This window comes from Esox lucius, chromosome 16 (assembly GCF_011004845.1).
Source record: "Esox lucius isolate fEsoLuc1 chromosome 16, fEsoLuc1.pri, whole genome shotgun sequence".
NCBI lineage: Eukaryota > Metazoa > Chordata > Actinopteri > Esociformes > Esocidae > Esox > Esox lucius.
The window spans coordinates 26,312,368-26,331,124 of record NC_047584.1 but is presented as its reverse complement, the minus strand read 5'-3'; the positions used below and the strand labels follow the sequence as shown (position 1 = coordinate 26,331,124).

The following is an 18,757-nucleotide window of genomic DNA, read 5'->3' as shown; positions in this document are numbered from 1 at the left end:
ACAGCACTCTGGGTACTGTTGGCTAGCACGTGGAGGTCTGTGTGACCCTTCAAGGATATGCCTCCCCAAACCATCACTGACCCACCACCAAACCAGTCATGCTGGATAACGTTGTCGACAGCATAACATTCACCACGATGTCTCCAGACTCTCACGTCTGTCACTTACTCAGTGTGAACCGGCTCTCATCTGTGAAGAGAATGGGGCGCCAATGGCAGACCTGCCAGTTTTGGTGTTCTCTGGCGAATGCCAATCGAGCTGCACAGTGCTGGGATGTGAGCAAAGGTCCCACTAGAGGACGTGAGGCCATCATCCCACCCTTCGTGGAGGCTGTTTCTGACAGTTTGGTCAGAAACATACACGTCAGTAGCCTGCTGGAGGCTCTGACAGTGCTCCTCTTGTTCCTCCTCACACAAAGGAGCTGATACCAATCCTGCTGCTGGGTTGTTGTCCATCTACGGCCCTGTCCAGCTATCTTTGTGTAACGGCCCGTCTCCTGGTATCTCCTCCATGCTCTTAAAACTGTACTGGGAGACACAGCAAAACTTCTTGTGACGCCGTGTATGGATGTGCCATGTGCAACCTGAATGGGCTGAAGCTACGGCCTCATGCAACTACTAGTGACAAGGACACTAGGAAAACGCAAAACAAGAAAATAATCAGATAGGAAGGATAAGGAGAGAGTAACTGACTGTGGCCACCAACTGCAAAACCACCAACTAGACAGACTGATATCCCTGAAGTTTAATTTACTTGGTGTTATATTGTGATGATTACGTGTTCCCTTAATGTTTTTGTGCAATGTATTTTACCTAAACCTTACTCTTTCCTCAATAACATAATTTTTAAGTTGTACCGATCATGCTACAAGTACATTTTATATATGGTGTCCTTTGTTAGATTCTTAAGTTTGAGATCAGTAATACTCTCATACATTGTGTAATTCAGCTACTTTTCATGCCCAATATCTATCACCTTGATTGATAGAGCCACTGGATGCCTTTCAGTGACGTTTATGGAGATGTTACTTTCAGCAGATCGTAGTCCTTTGCTAATCTAACTAGCTTTACAACAAGCAACTCAATGGCTTGTTGTCATTATTTGAAGGACTCATTTTTTGGAAGTGATCTTACATCAACAATAAATGTTTGTACTTGAGTTGGCTACTGACATTCATTGGTAACTAAATGTTATTGGGATATTCCTGCCAGGTGAAATTTGTTTAAATACGAATGTATTCACCGGATTTGGACCACATGCGTTTAATAGGCCCAAAGCGGGAAAAATGCATTTGCCTTGTTTCTTGCTAAACAGTGGTTCTGTGACCTGTGTCTAGTAATCTACTGTAAAATATATAGCCTACAGATTTTACATAGTGCATGGCTAGTTACTGTTGTTATAACGGCAAATGATTTGAGCCTTGCTTATTGAAAACTATGTCTGCGGAATTATGAGCATTCTACTGTATAATGTATATATGTGAATGCAGACTTTGCTGTAATTCAATACTGTCTGAGCATTTAGTTCAACAAACAGTGGCATCCTTCATACGGATTTAGTCGAAAGTTGCAAGATGAATGAATTCTTAGCTCTTTCTACTGGTAAGTACACTCACCTAAAGGATTATTAGGAACACCATACTAATACTGTGTTTGACCCCCTTTCGCCTTCAGAACTGCCTTAATTCTACGTGGCATTGATTCAACAAGTTGCTGAAAGCATTCTTTAGAAATGTCGGCCCATATTGATAGGATAGCATCTTGCAGTTGATGGAGATTTGTGGGATGCACATCCAGGGCACGAAGCTCCCGTTCCACCACATCCCAAAGATGCTCTATTGGGTTGAGATCTGGTGACTGTGGGGGCCATTTCAGTACAGTGAACTCATTGTCATGTTAAAGAAACCAAATTGAAATTATTCAAGCTTTGCGACATGGTGCATTATCCTGCTGGAAGTAGCCATCAGAGGATGGGTACATGGTGGTCATAATGGGGTGGACATGGTCAGAAACAATGCTCAGGTAGGCCGTGGCATTTAAACGATGCCCAATTGGCACTAAGGGGCCTAAAGTGTGCCAAGAAAACATCCCCCACACCATTACACCACCACCACCAGCCTGCACAGTGGTAACAAGGCATGATGGATCCATGTTCTCATTCTGTTTACGCCAAATTCTGACTCTACCATCTGAATGTCTCAACAGAAATCGAGACTCATCAGACCAGGCAACATACTTCCAATCTTCAACTGTCCAATTTTGGTGAGCTTGTGCAAATTGTAGCCTCTTTTTCCTATTTGTAGTGGAGATGAGTGGTACCCGGTGGGGTCTTCTGCTGTTGTAGCCCATCCGCCTCAAGGTTGTGCGTGTTGTGGCTTCACAAATGCTTTGCTGCATACCTCAGTTGTAACGAGTGGTTATTTCAGTCAAAGTTGCTCTTCAATCAGCTTGAATCAGTCGGCCCATTCTCCTCTGACCTCTAGCATCAACAAGGCATTTTCGCCCACAGGACTGCCGCATACTGGATGTTTTTCCCTTTTCACACCATTCTTTGTAAACCCTAGAAATGGTTGTGCGTGAAAATCCCAGTAACTGAGCAGATTGTGAAATACTCAGACCGGCCCGTCTGGCACCAACAACCATGCCACGCTCAAAATTGCTAAAATCACCTTTCTTTTCCATTCTGACATTCAGTTTGGAGTTCAGGAGATTGTCTTGACCAGGAACACACCCCTAAATGCATTGAAGCAACTGTCATGTGATTGGTTGATTAGATAATTGCATTAATGAGAAATTGAACAGGTGTTCCTAATAATCCTTTAGATGAGTGTATGTTAATGTTCATGTTTTTGCTAACTGTAGCAGGATATAAAGCAAAGTTATAGCCTAGTCTTTTTAGATATTGCTAGCTTAAAATGGCAAAAAGTCTCAAAAACCGTGGCTACGGTAATTCATTAAGATCCTACTCCTTTTAAACATCTGCGGTTCTGGCAACAGTGTTGTCCTGTGTAGAACGACTGTATGTGGTCGAAAGTTGAGAAAGCATGAATACTTATTTCTACTGGTAAATGTATGATAATGTTTGTGTTTTTGCCAGTTAACTGTAAAGTTATCAGCTTTTCAAAAGTAATTATATTAATGGAAAGAGTCATTTCTACTGGTAATGTGTTTGTTATTGCTTGGTGATATGTTATACAGTATAGGCATGGTAAATGCAAACATGGTGTTTACCAGTGAGATCTATTTTAGTTACTTATTGGTTGCATTAGTGTTAGTGGCACCAAGCAAACGAATCGTGAAAGAGATCTTTTCTCCGTTAGTTTGTAATTACTACAGCCAGACAAAGAACACCATGTGGGCATATGGGACTAACATCAGTGTCTCAAAAATAACTTGTTTTAAACTACTTGTTCTAAACTACTTAAAATGAATGTATTCTTTGATAGCCATTTTGTTAGCGAGACATCTACGTTATTTATGAATTATGTAACTTGTGGTATTTTATGAACAGACCAACACAAATCTGCTCGCTCAAAATTCTGTTGAGATCTTGAGTTTTTGACACAAATGCTAATTGCTAATATTAATAGTTAATAGTGAGGAACTTCCGTTTTTGTCTAGAAGTCGGTATTGCAGTTTCCGGTTTACTTACTAACACTCATCCGCATTAATAAACACCTAAACTCACAACAAGATGAGTGATGCTGTTGTACGGAAAAAAAAGAAATATAATCTATGTGACTCATTTAAGTTTCAAGGTACAAGTGGGGCATCGTTTTAATCAGGAGAATGTCCTCTTTTTAATAAAATATGGCTTGCGCCATTAAATGACTTCAAACGCTAGACTAGAAATAGTCAGAAAAGGCGATTTCTTATATACTTCAACGTAACGCAGGTTTAAGCGCAATTAATACCATATAGGACCAGATGTTTACTTCCTATGCCAGTTGTTATTTTTCAGTTACATTGTGAAATGAGGTTACAGTAGTAAAATAAACGAGGAGACCCGTTTTGGTGCTTTTTTGAGGCTATGGAATTTTAAGCTTCATTCAGGTTAGAAGAGCCTGAACGAAGGTTCGTTTCAATTCACTTGCTATGGGGACGCGCTAGCGTTCCAGCTCAGCCAGCGTTCTTTTGCCGTTTTTAAGGCTAGGGTGAATTTTTGTGTTCTATTGTCCTGCCTAATACTACACTAAAAAGGAACACGTCGCTAACTAGCTTAGCCGATAACCAGCAGGCACACCACAGTAAACTACTTACCCTCGTAGTTGTGCAGATAACTCGATAAGTAGAGTTTGAATCCCTTGTTCCGCTTGCTTGTTGGAGTAGGGGACCAGGCATCAACAATTCGATGGATATCACTAATGCTTATTTTAGGCAGGTCTTGGAGACATCTACTAAAAACTGAAATTTTGGGCGACGCGGGTGATCGCCTTAAGTAAACCGGAAAATGATATGCCGACATCTGGCTAAAGCGGAAGTTCGTCCATACGCTTGTGCACAGAGCTTATTAAAGTAGTATGGGAAAAGTACCCTTTAATGCCTTAACTTAAACTCCAGTTTAACCCTAATTCTAAGCCTAAATTTAACCTCAAGTCAGAAAAAGCTTCTTCTCATAGTGAGGACTGGACAAAATGTACTCACTTTGCATGATTTTCCTAGTCCTCGGATAGTAAAACAGAAACGCACACACCTTTAACAGTGTATTAGATTAGTCAGTCCGGTACTTTAGAAGATTAGCCACATTTCATCTGGAATAACTAGAACCCCAGGCACAGTGGCTGTCGAACACAAAAGCTCCAGGCATAATCAGTGGTCACGCCATGATGACACCGCTAATATCTGATGTTGTGTCCTTTGGGGCATTTATCGCTGTAGATTCCCGTTAATGTCCTTGTACATATTTTATCATTTCTGAGCGCTTCAGGCCCTGTTCAGAATGCTGCTCCCCTCCTAGCTGAAGAGTAACTTAGGGAGATGTCTCTCGTTATGTATTCTCCTCCTCTGCTCCAGGTGATAAATCATAATCTACTAGCTTGCCTGCCGCTTCCCTGCTCTGGATCTTTAAGTGCTGTCTGCCCATGTTTGCCCTTTGGTGTCTTTGTCCTCTGTGAGAATGTTTGTGTATCTAATTATTTACTGTTATCAAAAATAGCCCTGCCCATGTGTAATGTCTGTGTGCCTCTGTGACGTTCAGGGGGAGACAGAGAGAGAGAGAGAGAGAGAGAGAGAGAGAGAGAGTGAGTGTGTGTGAGCAAGATAAAAAACAGAAAGAAATGTCACCTACTGAGAACTTTGTCTCCTCCAGACTTGTGACGGAACACATTGACAACAGCATCAACACTGTCATCAGCGACACTGGTATCAGTGACACAATGTCTGTGTAGTTCTGTGTGACAGATAGGAGCTAGTTTCCCGTAGAGCCAGCCCTGCAGGGAAACATGGGTACCACTGAGCCCTTGATATGATCCACTAACCCCGCATGCATCACACTGACACATAGGAATATAATTTCTGCTGCAGTAAATGCTATTTCCCCTCTCTGTCACAGTGAATTATGGAGACCGTGATAGGCTTTGGTCTGGCCGCCACTGCTCTTGGTTTGTGGGTCTACGGAAGTACAATATATGGAGAAGGGAAGGTATGGCTTTACTATATGTGTAAAAGCACAGGGACGTTACAGGGTTTATTAATGGTCTGATATGAGAAAAGTGGACATGCTGTTTGTGTGTGAGAGTGAGTGTAAAGGGAAAGAGAAAAAGAGAGGATGAGTTATTAAGGGTGTGATATGATTTGCTGAGGGTGTCATGAAGAGGCCAGTTAGCTAGGGGAGACCTACGAGCAACCCACGGACACACACGCTCTGACCCTCCTGGCCGTAACAGGCAGAAATAGACTCACATTATGCCACAAGGGCAAAGTCCTTCCACTCACTCAGTGCCCCTGAATTATCACTGCGGTGCTGAAGAACCTCACTGGATAAAGCTGAAGTAGCCTGGCTGCAAAGGAATGCCAGTAATTCCATGTAGGTTTTGCATGTATTCCAAAATCAGCAAACATTTCCACCAAACTAACCTTCTGTTGATGAAAAGCAGTGTGTGTTGATGTAGACTGTAGAACGCATAAAAGGTTCTTGTCCTACTTGTTTTTCTTGTACCAAATATAAATCTAAGGTTTGTTTGGTTCCCAATAGCGTTTTATACTCTATTAATACATAGGGTTAACCTCTTCAAGCTTTTATCTATTAAATAAAATGATTAAATAAACAAAAAATGTTTGCTTAAATATACATACACAAAATTGTATTAAATGAATGAGATGGTCTGATGTTTTTTTTATTTTATTACAAGCAATAGGCACATTCTCTCCCACCTCTTCCCTGCAACATGTACAAGTAAAAGTAAACACTTTTTGGGGTGCTTTTTATTCTACCACATTGGTTATTAAATTATACAGTAGTGACTTTTAAGTTGAGGTGCAGACTGTCAGTTTTATTTTTAGAGTATTTTCATCCCAATTAAAAGTTAAATCACTTGTTGTTAATAGTCCCCCAGATTTAGACTGCCACAAGTTTGATAAATAGTTTTAACAGGTGGAAATGAACTCCCAGCCTGTGATCGACCTGTTGGAGCCCCCTGCCATAAACCAAAAGCAGTATTGCTGCATTGCTCTACAAAGGCCTGGAGCTTTTTATGGTAACATTTCCTTTAAATGCCAATGAAACTCACCTATGAGTACACAAGCTGAAGTGCGTAGTACAAATACTAAGAAAATGTTCCGGTTTCCCTACGGCTGTAATGCTTTTTAAGAAACAGTAGCAGCAATCAAACCACGACAGACTAACTATGATCTCACATAGACAGCGGGTGGTGAAGGGGGAGACCCGCTGCTTTTATGATTGTGCCGGAATTGATGTGGCACATGCTGTGTTGGTCCAGCACTGCTACAAGGTCCCCAAGCTAGGAGACCTTCATCAATGCTCTGTTCCTGGCCCCTGTTTTCTAGGCAAAAGCTCTTATGGATAAGAGTGCCAATTCTTTTTTTTGTCACACAGTGGCCACAAATCAATCAGCATGCCACCAGGACAGACCATCAATGTTTACTGGAAAGCAGCATTAAAGCTGTGCAATTTCACCACCCTGTGAATTTTATCATACATTTATTTTCTCAGTAACTTATTAACAAACTGCATGCTTTTTCGAGTTGCCTGTCACTTTCCTGATACCCTTATTTTAAGTATGACTGACAACACATGCTAATTTTTCAGCCACAACCTGGGAACAATTGGGTTTGACTGCCTTGCTCATTTATGTTTTTTAATCTTGCCAGATTTTTCAGTCACTAGTCAGATGCTCTGACCCCTAAGCCATCCTGCCATCCCACATTTAGATTTGAAGTTTACTTTGATATATTGTTTTTTATATCAATATTTTTGCATCACTTTTTCACCACCATTTCTCGCATCATTTATTTTGCAGACACCATGACAATTTTGAACAAATTGTCTGTCTACATAAAATTGTTAGTTTCCATCAGCTCCCTCTTTATTTATTTTTAAGCTTCAACCGCATAAAATTGTTGGATTGAAAAGTGGTTAACATTTTTATTCTAAAGAAATCTCTCTCTGGAGGTTCACAGATATAAATGTATAGAAGGATCCGGAGGAATGTCAATACTGAAGGTTGCACTGAACATGTTTTTATTGCATTAAACTGACAGAATAACAAAGTGCCTTTTGAATGATAGCTATGGTCACTATTCAATAGAATATATATCAAAATAAAAAAATCAACAAAACCATGTCGTACAAAATAAAAACACAATAAGCGTTTAAAAAAAAGCTATGGCCTTCCTTTTCATTTCAGTGCACTAATATTTCAGATAAAAAAGTAAAATAAAAATACATCACTGGAAAAAAGCAGCACTGCCTGAACTAAATACGTCACCACAAAGTTTTTTACAGCTAAATCTGGAGCCAGCACACAGCCACTGCATGCAGCCCTCATAACGCAGCTACAACACTGTCGGAACGTTTTAAGAATGTTTCGGAGGCATCTAGGGATGTTGGTTACTACAAAAACACCATTTAGAGTTCAGAGTACAACTGTACAGCTCCAATCACGGCGGCACTGTGACATCACACAACAATGCAACACCCTCCACTTCCTGGTTTTGAGTCATTTATTCTGGGATTGGCTGATACCTCTATGACTGAATTGTGGCAAAACCAACAAAAGCTGTTGCGGGATTGGTCAGACGGTTGACCAGATCTTATGGTATTGGTTTCAGTCTAGGGTTATGTACAGAAGGCTTGAACTGTTCTTTAAATTGGCTTAAACAGACCCCTTTAAATTAAGGGAAAGTTCCCAGAGCCAACAATAAGAAAATAAAATGCTGCTAACCTAGTTAGCAAACAGACTGCTGCTACAGCTAATCCCCCACAGAAAGACTGCAGTGTTCTTTAGTTGTCAACCACATATAGTTAAGGCCTCACACTCACAAGGTCCTCCTGCCCTTTCATTACTGTTCAAAGTAACTTCCTGTTCTATGGCTCCGGGTAACACTTGGGACAGGAAGTGAAGGGCTTGGCATTGCCTTGTCACACAAACACAACGCTCAAGAGTTCAAAGGTTACAAAACACCAAAATGCCTCCTGCGATATTGTCATGCAATATACATTGTGACACAATTGAGAAGGGAATGAGGGGAGCTTTGAGTCTGTCTGGCAGTGAGAGGGTTCTTATGAAACAGGAATGTCTTTCTCTCCTTGTTGTTCCATACTTTGGGAATGTTACACAGATTCCCAGTCCTTCTGCTGTGTGTACTGTAGATCAGGGCAATACAGAACACACTCCACGTACCTTCGGTCAAGTCCAGTCATCTATTGGCCATCTATTGCATGTCTATTGAGCTCACACATCCTAATTAGATGCCACAATACATTTCAATAAATAATCAAGACAAGCAAAAGCTTCAAGTGGATCCATTTTGTGACTCTTGCTGTTAATCTACTGTACATACGATAGTTAAGCTGCTACGTTCCCAGGACATAAATTCAGTGGTTCCACAATGGTCCAAACATGACAATCTTGAATGAGATGTCACGGACCGCGCAGAGAAAATCTAGCACTTCTATATCTACGACTTTTCAGCGCCTGTTACTGTGGACACAGCACAGTGTTATCATGACACCGTATCTGCATTGTTCGGTTGCTTGGCAACATTAGCAGAAGAGCAGTACTCTGAGAATTTGAAAAGAAAACGAATGTACATGAACTCTGTGAAAACTGTATAAAATGAATAAAACAGCTAGGGATAAATGATGGTAATTTTTTCCCAATTCAATTTCAAATCGGCCACTTTAAATGTGTTCCCAGTGTTTTTGACGTTGTTCATCTGCTGTTTATTAGGAGGGTATTTTTGTATTGTCCAAAGAGTTGGCAGTGTATGTTCATGTGTTGAGCTGCATGTGTGTAACCTCTAAACACACCTCTGGGGGTGGTTTGGCCTGTGGCTCACGGTCCCTCTTTAGGGGTTTCAAAAAGATGCACAGCTTGAATGAATGTCTATTAAAGGGAGGAACAGCAGACGACAGCAGATGTTTGAAATGGCAGAGAATTTCAATTCAGTCAATAATTCCCATTGTGTCAATACATTTATGCAGGAACTACTCAACAGGTTTAACATAAGCGTAAAAATTGCTCTTTTTCTCCTACAAGGCCCATAATCCCCTAGCTGGGGGTCGGCAGCCATATTTACAGAGTGCCTCTGAGCCGAACGGCTTTGCTTGCCTGCTTTAAACTTCAAACATTTGTAGCAGAGGACAGCGTGGAATAAGAAAGTCTTGGCACTGAAGTATCCCTCACGTTAAGAGTATGCCCTCAGCCGGATCCAGAGGTTCATTTATCTTCTCCCTTCTCTCTCTCCCTTTCCGCCCTGCCTCCTCTTCTTCGGTCTGGAGAGGAAGAGGAGAGGAGTGAGCAGTGATGTCTGGCAGTGTTCTGTGGGCTTGCCAGGTTTGTTTCTGTCAAGGCAAAAGAGACAGGTGGGGGAAAACACACGCATATGCTCACACATGGTCTCACGCAGACCCCCTCCAAGCCACCAGGGATTGTCTTTGTGTGTTTCTGTGGCAGTCCAGTATACAGCTCTATGGTCAGTGGGAGGAAGCCCCTCACTGACCAATGTATTTAAGGGACCAGGCAGTGACCGCTCTGAGATCAGTGCTAAGTCCACCAAGCACAGAGAGATATTCCTTGTCATCCTGACCAGGTCCACACCACAGTGCAGTACAGAACACAACGGACATTCAGGGTCCTTGTATTGTATTGTTCTTGTTTCCAGATGGTTCCACTCAGGCAGAGTGATCTGCCAATCATTTGAAAAGAAAAATCGGAGGACTTGCTTTGGAGAAATAAAACTGAACAAACTACCTATGAAACATAGTTTTCATGGGACATAGAGAGAAGAGGATGAGAAAGAAAGAATTACAGCAACAGCTAGCATACATTCACACTTCCAAAACTAGACACGTCTGTGTTTTTGGCCCAAACACACACAGACACAAAGACAGACAGGAACACAGACACACACACACACACACACTAAACTGAGCTGCTGCTGCTGAGCGTCTAAAAGACTGACCGCAGGCACAACCAGAGCAATCAGGGGGCCGGGTTACACATAAATGGACGGATTTGTTGACAGCTTGGACACAGCAGTGATTGGCCAGGTGGAGATCTGGAGTAGCCCCTCCCGGCATGTTATTGGTTGGGTCCGCAGTGAGGGCGGTCTGTTGGAGGGCTTGGCGTCCCTCCCTTACTCCACTGAGCCAGGGTGAAGGCTAAGAATTGGGGGATCCAGGCAGGTGGGGGAGTAGCTGAGGTGCGGTTCTTTGATCCACAGCAAGGGGGCGCCGTTCTTGCCCTCCTGGGATTTGCTGTGGCTGCGGGTCTTGTAGCGTACCAGGAGCACCGCGATGAGCAGAATGCCGAAGACGGGGAACGGGTAGAAGAAGACAAAGTAGAAGAGGGAGTCGTTGGAGCACACCACTGACTGCAGGGTGGAGACTGTTGGAAGGGAGGAGGGGGAGAGAAAAAGAAAGGGAGGAGGGAGATGAGGCGAGAGAAGAGAAAGCGGTAGAGCTGTGACTCCGTCAGTACTAACTCAAAAGACCAGAATCGTCTGAAAGATCAGCACAAGCCAGTGATCTCATATTCAGCCTATGGCATCACACTGACACAAAATGGAGGATTTGGTTGGCCACGTTTGCCGTCAAACACTATGTAACAAGTGTACCGTTGGAAAAAAAGCAACACTATAGATGTCTTGAAAAAACTCCGTCCAGCCAGACAAGGCCTGGGGTACACACAGATGTATCTGTAGCTTCAGGCCACTTTCATTAAAATACAATACAGAAAATAAAAACTTTAGAATAATTTACCCTGCTGGATCACATTGACAATGGTGACACCAGAGTTGTTGGTAGCCAGGCGATACCAGGCGTTGCGTGGGTTGAGAAGCCACTCTTCCACGTGACAGTAGTACCTCCCGGCGTCGCTGAGCCGCGCCCCCTGGATGGTCAGACTGTAGAGGTCAGAGGTCGTCCTCTCAAACTGCAGCCGCGAATTAGGCCCGGCCTCCTCAGTGGGACTGCAGTTCCCGTTACCGAACACGGCATCATGTCCAATGGAGAAGACACACTCCCGGTCTCCCTCTTCGCCATCCCTCTGTTCTTCCTCTTCCTCCACTTCGGGGTGTGCGGAGGAACGCTCAACGTACCAGGAAACGGAGAAGCGTGAGTCTCTGGAGGATTGGGAGGGAATGCTGCAGCCCAGACGGATAGAACCAGATTGGGAGACAGTGATGTTTGAGTCAGACTCCTCCACCTGCAACCTCACCGCTGCAGAGAAAAGGAGATGGAATGAGAGGAAGAGAGGGGTATAGAGGGAAAGCCAGGAAAGAGCCAAAGAGTGAGAGGGAGAAACAGCAGGATAATTTAGTGTTTCCTTAAACATATAAATTCAGATTAACTTCAGTGTGCTTTAAATCAAGATGCACTTTAGGACCCAAATACACGTAATGAAAAACACGATCGTAAAACTAATAACTACCTCCAACATGTCAAAACAAAAATACTCTAAAATTAGGCTAATGGGGTAACAAGCCCCAGCAGCTGTCCATGGTCTTTCCAGTTCGCTGTTCTGCTCCCGGCGTCCGTCCCTCTAAGAGGCTACTAGCCCAGGGGAAGTGTGTCTATGTGGGATGGGCCACGCTCCTTTAGGGCTCCACAATGACCCAGTTACACTGAGTGAAACAGAACTGAACTTAGAAAGACTCTGATACACCCGGCTGTTCACTCTGTAATGTTTCCTCTTGTTAAGAACGGAAAGAGCCGAGAAAGAGATGGGGACGCAGACAGACAGAAGTGGAAAGCTGGTGTCTCATCTCCGTCTCATCTTATCTCTCCATCCTGCTGACAGACAGAACCATTTCTGGCTGACTTCCTGGGTGACTGCATTCTTTATCACCTTAATGAGACACTCCCAATGGTCCCCTGGGAAATCAGACATGGAAGTTTGCCACCCATCTTTATATATTTATATAGTAGTAGATGTATAAATATACATGGAATGAGAGCTCCTTCCTGATATTGTGTTTGATAATAACCCAATCCCCTGGTGAGCCTTGGAACCCTGAAGGCACATCTTCCCTCTGCGAAGTGCAGAGGTGAGACACTCAAGGAAAAGAAACATGAATGTGATTCACTTATACAGTATATAAGTTGTACACACACAAACACACCTTTTTGTTTTAGAGAAAGGAGGAGTCGGGGTGCTGAAGAGATTAATGGAGAGGGTGGTTGGTTTGTGGGGAGTTGGAGGTGTAGCTTGGTGGAGGGGAAAGTGTGAGAGATGAGGGTAGAGATGGGATTAGTATCTAGATGGTGTCATATGGTTGGGATTATTGTCTAGATGGTGTGGTAAATTTGGGGTTAGTGCCTACATGGTGTGGTAGGGTTGGGTTTAGTATCTAGATGATGTCATGAGGTTGGGATTAGTGTCTACATGGTGTGGTAGGGTTGAGATTAGTGTCTACATGGTGTGGTAGAGCTGGTATTAGTGTCTACATGGTGTGGTAGGGTTGGTATTAGTGTCTACATGGAGTGGTAGGGTTGGTATTAGTGTCTACATGGAGTGGTAGGGTTGGTATTAGTGTCTACATGGTGTGGTAGAGCTGGTATTAGTGTCTACATGGTGTGGTAGAGTTGGTATTAGTGTCTACATGGAGTGGTAGGGTTGGTATTAGTGTCTACATGGTGTGGTAGAGCTGGTATTAGTGTCTACATGGTGTGGTAGGGTTGGTATTAGTGTCTACATGGTGTGGTAGGGTTGGTATTAGTGTCTACATGGTGTGGTAGGGTTGGTATTAGTGTCTACATGGTGTGGTAGGGTTGGTATTAGTGTCTACATGGTGTGGTAGGGTTGAGATTACTGTCTACATCGTGAGGTAAGGTTGGGATTAGTGTCTACATGGAGTGGTGGGGTTGGGATTACTGTCTACATGGAGTGGTGGGGTTGGGATTACTGTCTACATGGAGTGGTGGGGTTGGGATTACTGTCTACATGGAGTGGTAGGGCTGGGATCACTGTCTACATGGTGAGGGTTATACCCCTCAGCTCTGCCAATCTGTGCCACCTGGCACCAGAGCCACACCCAGCATGTCTGCTCTGCCATCTGACCTCTGCCCGGGGACAGGTGGATTATGATGAGGTCATCAGATTGAGGTGGCCTCGAGGGACAGGTGACAGTCAGAGGTGGGGGGGGCACGGATGATGACAAGAGGGGAGATAGGGAGTGAGAGAAGGGAGTTGCTGGGCATATACAGTCAACGCCAGAAGTTGACTGAACCACATGGAGGGCAACAGCTGCTTTGAGCCACCTCAGAGCGACGTAAGCCGATAGACTGGCCAATTTGTCCTTGACAGGACATCTGTGTGACGTCAATACAAAGCCTCGCTCCTTCCCGCTTTCCCTCCTCACCTGGCTGTCTGACTAAGACCTGCGTGAATCCAGAGGAGTCCCGTGCCAGTCTGTACCAGGCTCCGTCCGGGTCCGTCAGCCACTCCTCCACCAGGCAGTAGTACGTCCCAGAGTCGCTGCTCTCCGCCCTGTTCAGGGTCAGAGCGTACAGCCGTGGAGACAACCTCTCCGCCTGCACCCGTCGCCTCAGCCTCTCCTCGTCCGCGTACGCGCCATACTCAAACGCCCCGGAGCGCTCGATCCTCAGGAGCAGCTCATCAGCCTCTGCGCCCGCCGCGCGCCGCACGTACCAGAGCACAGCATGCTGGGAGTCTTGGCTGGTCTGGGAGGCCACAGAGCAGTTGATGCGCACGCGGCTGTCTTCCAGGTGGACCAAGGACTGGTTGGTCTTCTGCACCCTCAGCTTGGACACTATGGAGGGGCAGAGGGGACAAACAGTTACCTCAGGGTGAGCATATGCCGGTTGTCAGGTACACAATGCAAGGGCATGATTGCCACGGATGTCTTTGAGGCCATCTTCATTTCCTGAAGGGGATATTAGAGGATATTAGGTGCGGCTGGAGGGGAGAGAAAGAGGGGAGATGGAAGGGGAGGGCTTGAGGGAGGAAGAAAAAAAGAGAGAGTAGGAGAGAGGGAGTGGAGAAGGAGAGATGTGATTGGTTAGGGATATATAGAGAGGAGAGCACAGAGACCTTGAAGAAGAAAAGACACAGGTAGAGTGAGCCACATCCAGCATTCACGGTGAAGCCCACATCCATCTGAAATTCTAACCTCTCTCTTGCAGTCTAGACACACCGTTAACCACTACTTTCCCCCCACTAACCTTCGAAATTACCTCCTGCACAAACACTGGACTCCCCTCCACGCCCACGCGGATTCTTGTGAACCAAGCACACATTTTATTCTAGAGAAAACGCTCCCAAAAGCCAATTTCAAAACAAGCCGACCCAACATGGAGTTAAAACCCGCGGTTTGGAAAACACTGCCTCGGATGAGAGGAGGAGGACGAAGCCGGAATCGTCCTTAACGGGAGGGGAGGATGAAGGAATAAGGAGCTGTTTGGAGCAAGAGATGAGGAGATAGAGATGCGTAGAAGAGGTAGGAGCAGCCCGTGGGTTGTTAGAGGAGAGGAGGGAGGAAGATGTGGGGGAGTGTTAGAGACGTCATGGAGGTGGGATGGTTATGTTAGGATGGGGCTCAAAGTGACACGATTGGTTACAGGAACGTCAGGTCTGTCATTGGATTAGTCACAGGTACATCAGGTGTGACCGACCGGCGTCTCACACCCCCGCCGTCTGAAACACAGCATGTGCATATGCACGCACGCACGCACGCACGCACGCGCGCACACACACACACACACACACACACACACACACACACACACACACACACACACACACACACACCCCTTGACCGATCAATATAACTAAAATAGTAAGTCCCATAAAAAAAAGGTATGTTATCTGAATTTTTAAGAAATATTTTCCACCATTCTCACCTCCAAACTTGGGCATGAAATAGGACAAATCACAGAACTACTTTAACATAGAAACAGACTTGTGAGTATGACACACACACACACACACGTTCTCTCTATTGCCTGTGCTAAGCCTTGATAGGACTGACTGCCTGAAGTCACAACCATCTGCCTAGAGAATTTCACCCTTACTCACAGATTGTAGAATGTGCTTGGATGGTCAGAGTACAGTGTGTGTATTTGTGTGTGTGTGTGAGAAAGCTAGCATTTGGCCGCACTCTGAGAAGCATTTTCACAGCTAAAAGGCATCTCCAGGCCCTCTCGTCTCTACAATGGCCCCTCGAATGAGTTCCGAAATTAGTCATCATCGGCTGGCTACACACTGGGGAGATTTACTCTGGACGCTCAGAACCCTGACAATCACTTCAGCCGGAATTACCGACAAACCCTCCGGAATCCTGGCAATCATTCTCCGAGAGAGAATTAACTCAGAATCTCCTGGAGTGGAACCGTGCAGGATTGGATTGGCACAAGACAAGGCGCCTCGCTGTTTTTCCCCATTTGAAGTTAGAGTGTGGTGGGGTAAAAGCCTGTTGAAAGCTTTGGACCAGAGTTAACAGAGAGGCATGTTCAAAGCCTGACCAATTACCTGCCATTGATGCCCATTATGGCACATTATAACCCATTATAAAGGCATTATAAGTCATTATGAGTGTTGAAACAGGCCCAGTGGCCTCAGGTCCACAGGAGGAAGTTCACAGCGATGCTCATTAGAAGAGCAGTGCTGCTGAAAACCTTTTCACACTACAGAGAGGAACAGGACCTGTCTCACTCACACACACACACACACACACACACACACACACACACACACACACACTAGGTATCCAGTGGAATTTTTATCATCTTCAACATGAACAGAAGCAAAGTACAGCACTGTGTGTAAGAGCATGCAATGCATACTGTATGTGAATATCAGGCTGTGTGTGTGTGTTGATGCTTTGGGAATAGAACATGTATACATGTAAAGGCCTTTTCAATCAAACAAATGCAACAGAAATCATGCAAGGGCTTTGCCAGTAGTTTTTAATGCTGGATCAATACATTTCTCACTTTTTGTGTGTGTGTGTGTGTGTACACACAAGAAAGTATGGAAATGTATTCGCTCGCAACATTTAGGAGTAATTTAATCTATTGTTGTTCCCTACAAGTACAGTGACACCAGCACCTCTGTGCGTAGTGTGTGTGTGTGTGTTTGTTCTGCAGTGAATCTGTCAATGTCTTGGTTAAGCGTATTGCATTGTTGTTTGTGCAGGTGTGTTTCGTTAATGAGTCTCATGGGTGCCAACCCACAGTAAGACATATCCATAGCTGCAAACACTTGTCATCTCTGTTCTGCATTAGCTGTTGTGTCACTCAAACTCATGCTCTCTTTGCAGATGAGAGTGTGCCAGTGTGTATGTGAGTGTACGATGAGAGTGTGCGAGTGTGTATGTGAGTGTACGATGAGAGTGTGCCAGTGTGTATGTGAGTGTACGATGAGAGTGTGCGAGTGTGTATGTGAGTGTACGATGAGAGTGTGCGAGTGTGTATGTGAGTGTACGATGAGAGTGTGTATGTGTACAGTCACGGACAGAATCACTGGCACACTTCACAGTTTTTTCTTGAAATAAGTTGAAATTGTAGTATTTGTCATCGACAATTCTATATTTCACTCTTAATATTACAGAACTTTTGTTTTGATACAAATCACAAAACAGAAATGCCAATGACAAAAGTATCGACACCCTAGACTAAAAATGGGCTCGCCTAGCCTTTGGTCCAAATATCTGCAATGCATTTCAGGGCTTGCTACAGTGCCTTGGGCCTTAAACGTCTTTACAACATTATGTGTGGTGGAAACAGGAACTACAGAGCTATCAAGGTCTATAGAGATGGACATGTCGCCATAATATTGTGCATGCTTCGCAATTCAAACTGTTTGAATGATTGACTTTCACACTTCAGGCACCTGCGACTCACCACAGCTAACTTCAATTCCAAAGTATAGGAGAATCACCTGCTTACAATCAATTTATTTAACTACGAATAAGCTAAGTAAACAAAAACAAAACAAAAATCCCCCAACTGAAAAACAAAGAAATACACTTGGATACCAAAAGATTTTTGAATGTCGACAATTTTCTAGAGGAAATTGTGCATCACTTGCATTGAAGTGCAAGGGTGCCAACACTTACGCCACATGTAGCAAAATATACTGAGTACTGGTGAGATCCTGAGGACCTGCAGTGGGCAGTCAAGTCACCCATCCAGGACATCTATGTGAAGCGCTGCCTGGCAAATAGTCGTTCAACTTAAACACTTGGGATTGTGCAATCTAATGTTGTTTGACCAAAACCGTTTTTCCCTCAAAAGCATCCATACTCCATACATTTTCTGGGAACTGGGAGCCAATCCTATGCTGGATTAAAGGCATTACCATAATATAAGTTTAAGGTGAAAACATATTGACAGGCAAACATATTTTGGCAAATAACATTCAAGAACTTCACTGTTCTAGAATGTCTAAACCTAGATAAAAAGCATGTGCTGCCCTTTTTCTGGCCCCGAATCCTTTTCACAAATAAACCAGTTTGGAAAACAATCTCTGCAACCTTAAACAGAAATTTGAGATCGAGACTTGTCCCTTGAAATGATAGCCCATTCCCTTGTTAGAAGTTTCCCAGTTTCCAGGGCAACATGGTCTCCCGGAGAGACGGAGGGTGTGGCCAGAATACCTGAGGGAGTCACGCTGGGTCCTCCAGTCAGGGAGCAGACCCAATCAAACAGAGCCCAGTACTGCCAACAACAGCGGTTAAACATAATTTAGCCCCTCACTCTCCAAAAGCAGAGCCAGTGTTTTCCCTTTGTTGGAAAGTTAAAGGGCGAGCCAAAAAAAATTATGTAAACGCTAAAAGAGAAATAGAGAGAGGCTGGTGGGAGAGGAAGTGAACTGAGCACTAAGAGACAGCCATAGGGTGGTGTGTGTGTGTGTGTGTCAGCAGTGTGCCGAGCACGTGGCATCATTAGAGTGCACACTTTGACGCTTTCGAAGAAGCTCATTGAACCCACCCCCTTCCTCCCTAACCGCCTCCCTGAGTGTGTCCAATTTGTCATCAGAAGGCGTTAATTGTGGCGTGGTGCTGCATAGCCCAGATAAAGCCTGCTTTTATTCTCCCTTATTTATCAGTGGCGT

General features: G+C 44.3%; 1 protein-coding gene across 3 annotated transcripts in view; it reads right to left on the bottom strand.

Moving 5' to 3' along the window:
- Positions 1–18,757, bottom strand: part of igsf3 (immunoglobulin superfamily, member 3) — an 88,161-nt gene that overhangs the window by 10,948 nt on the left and 58,456 nt on the right. Inside the window, exons 7-9 of one of the 3 annotated variants that reach the window (XM_010904555.4) lie at positions 14,043–14,453; positions 11,443–11,901; positions 6,327–11,068 (exon numbers count right to left, since the gene is read on the bottom strand). In XM_010904555.4, the coding sequence (XP_010902857.1) occupies positions 10,818–11,068; positions 11,443–11,901; positions 14,043–14,453 (1,121 nt within the window). In that variant the 3' untranslated portion in view covers positions 6,327–10,817. Of the gene's footprint in view, positions 1–6,326; positions 11,069–11,442; positions 11,902–14,042; positions 14,454–18,757 lie in introns of those variants that run through there. The other 2 variants (XM_010904557.3, XM_010904558.3) reach the window with 2 other exon arrangements.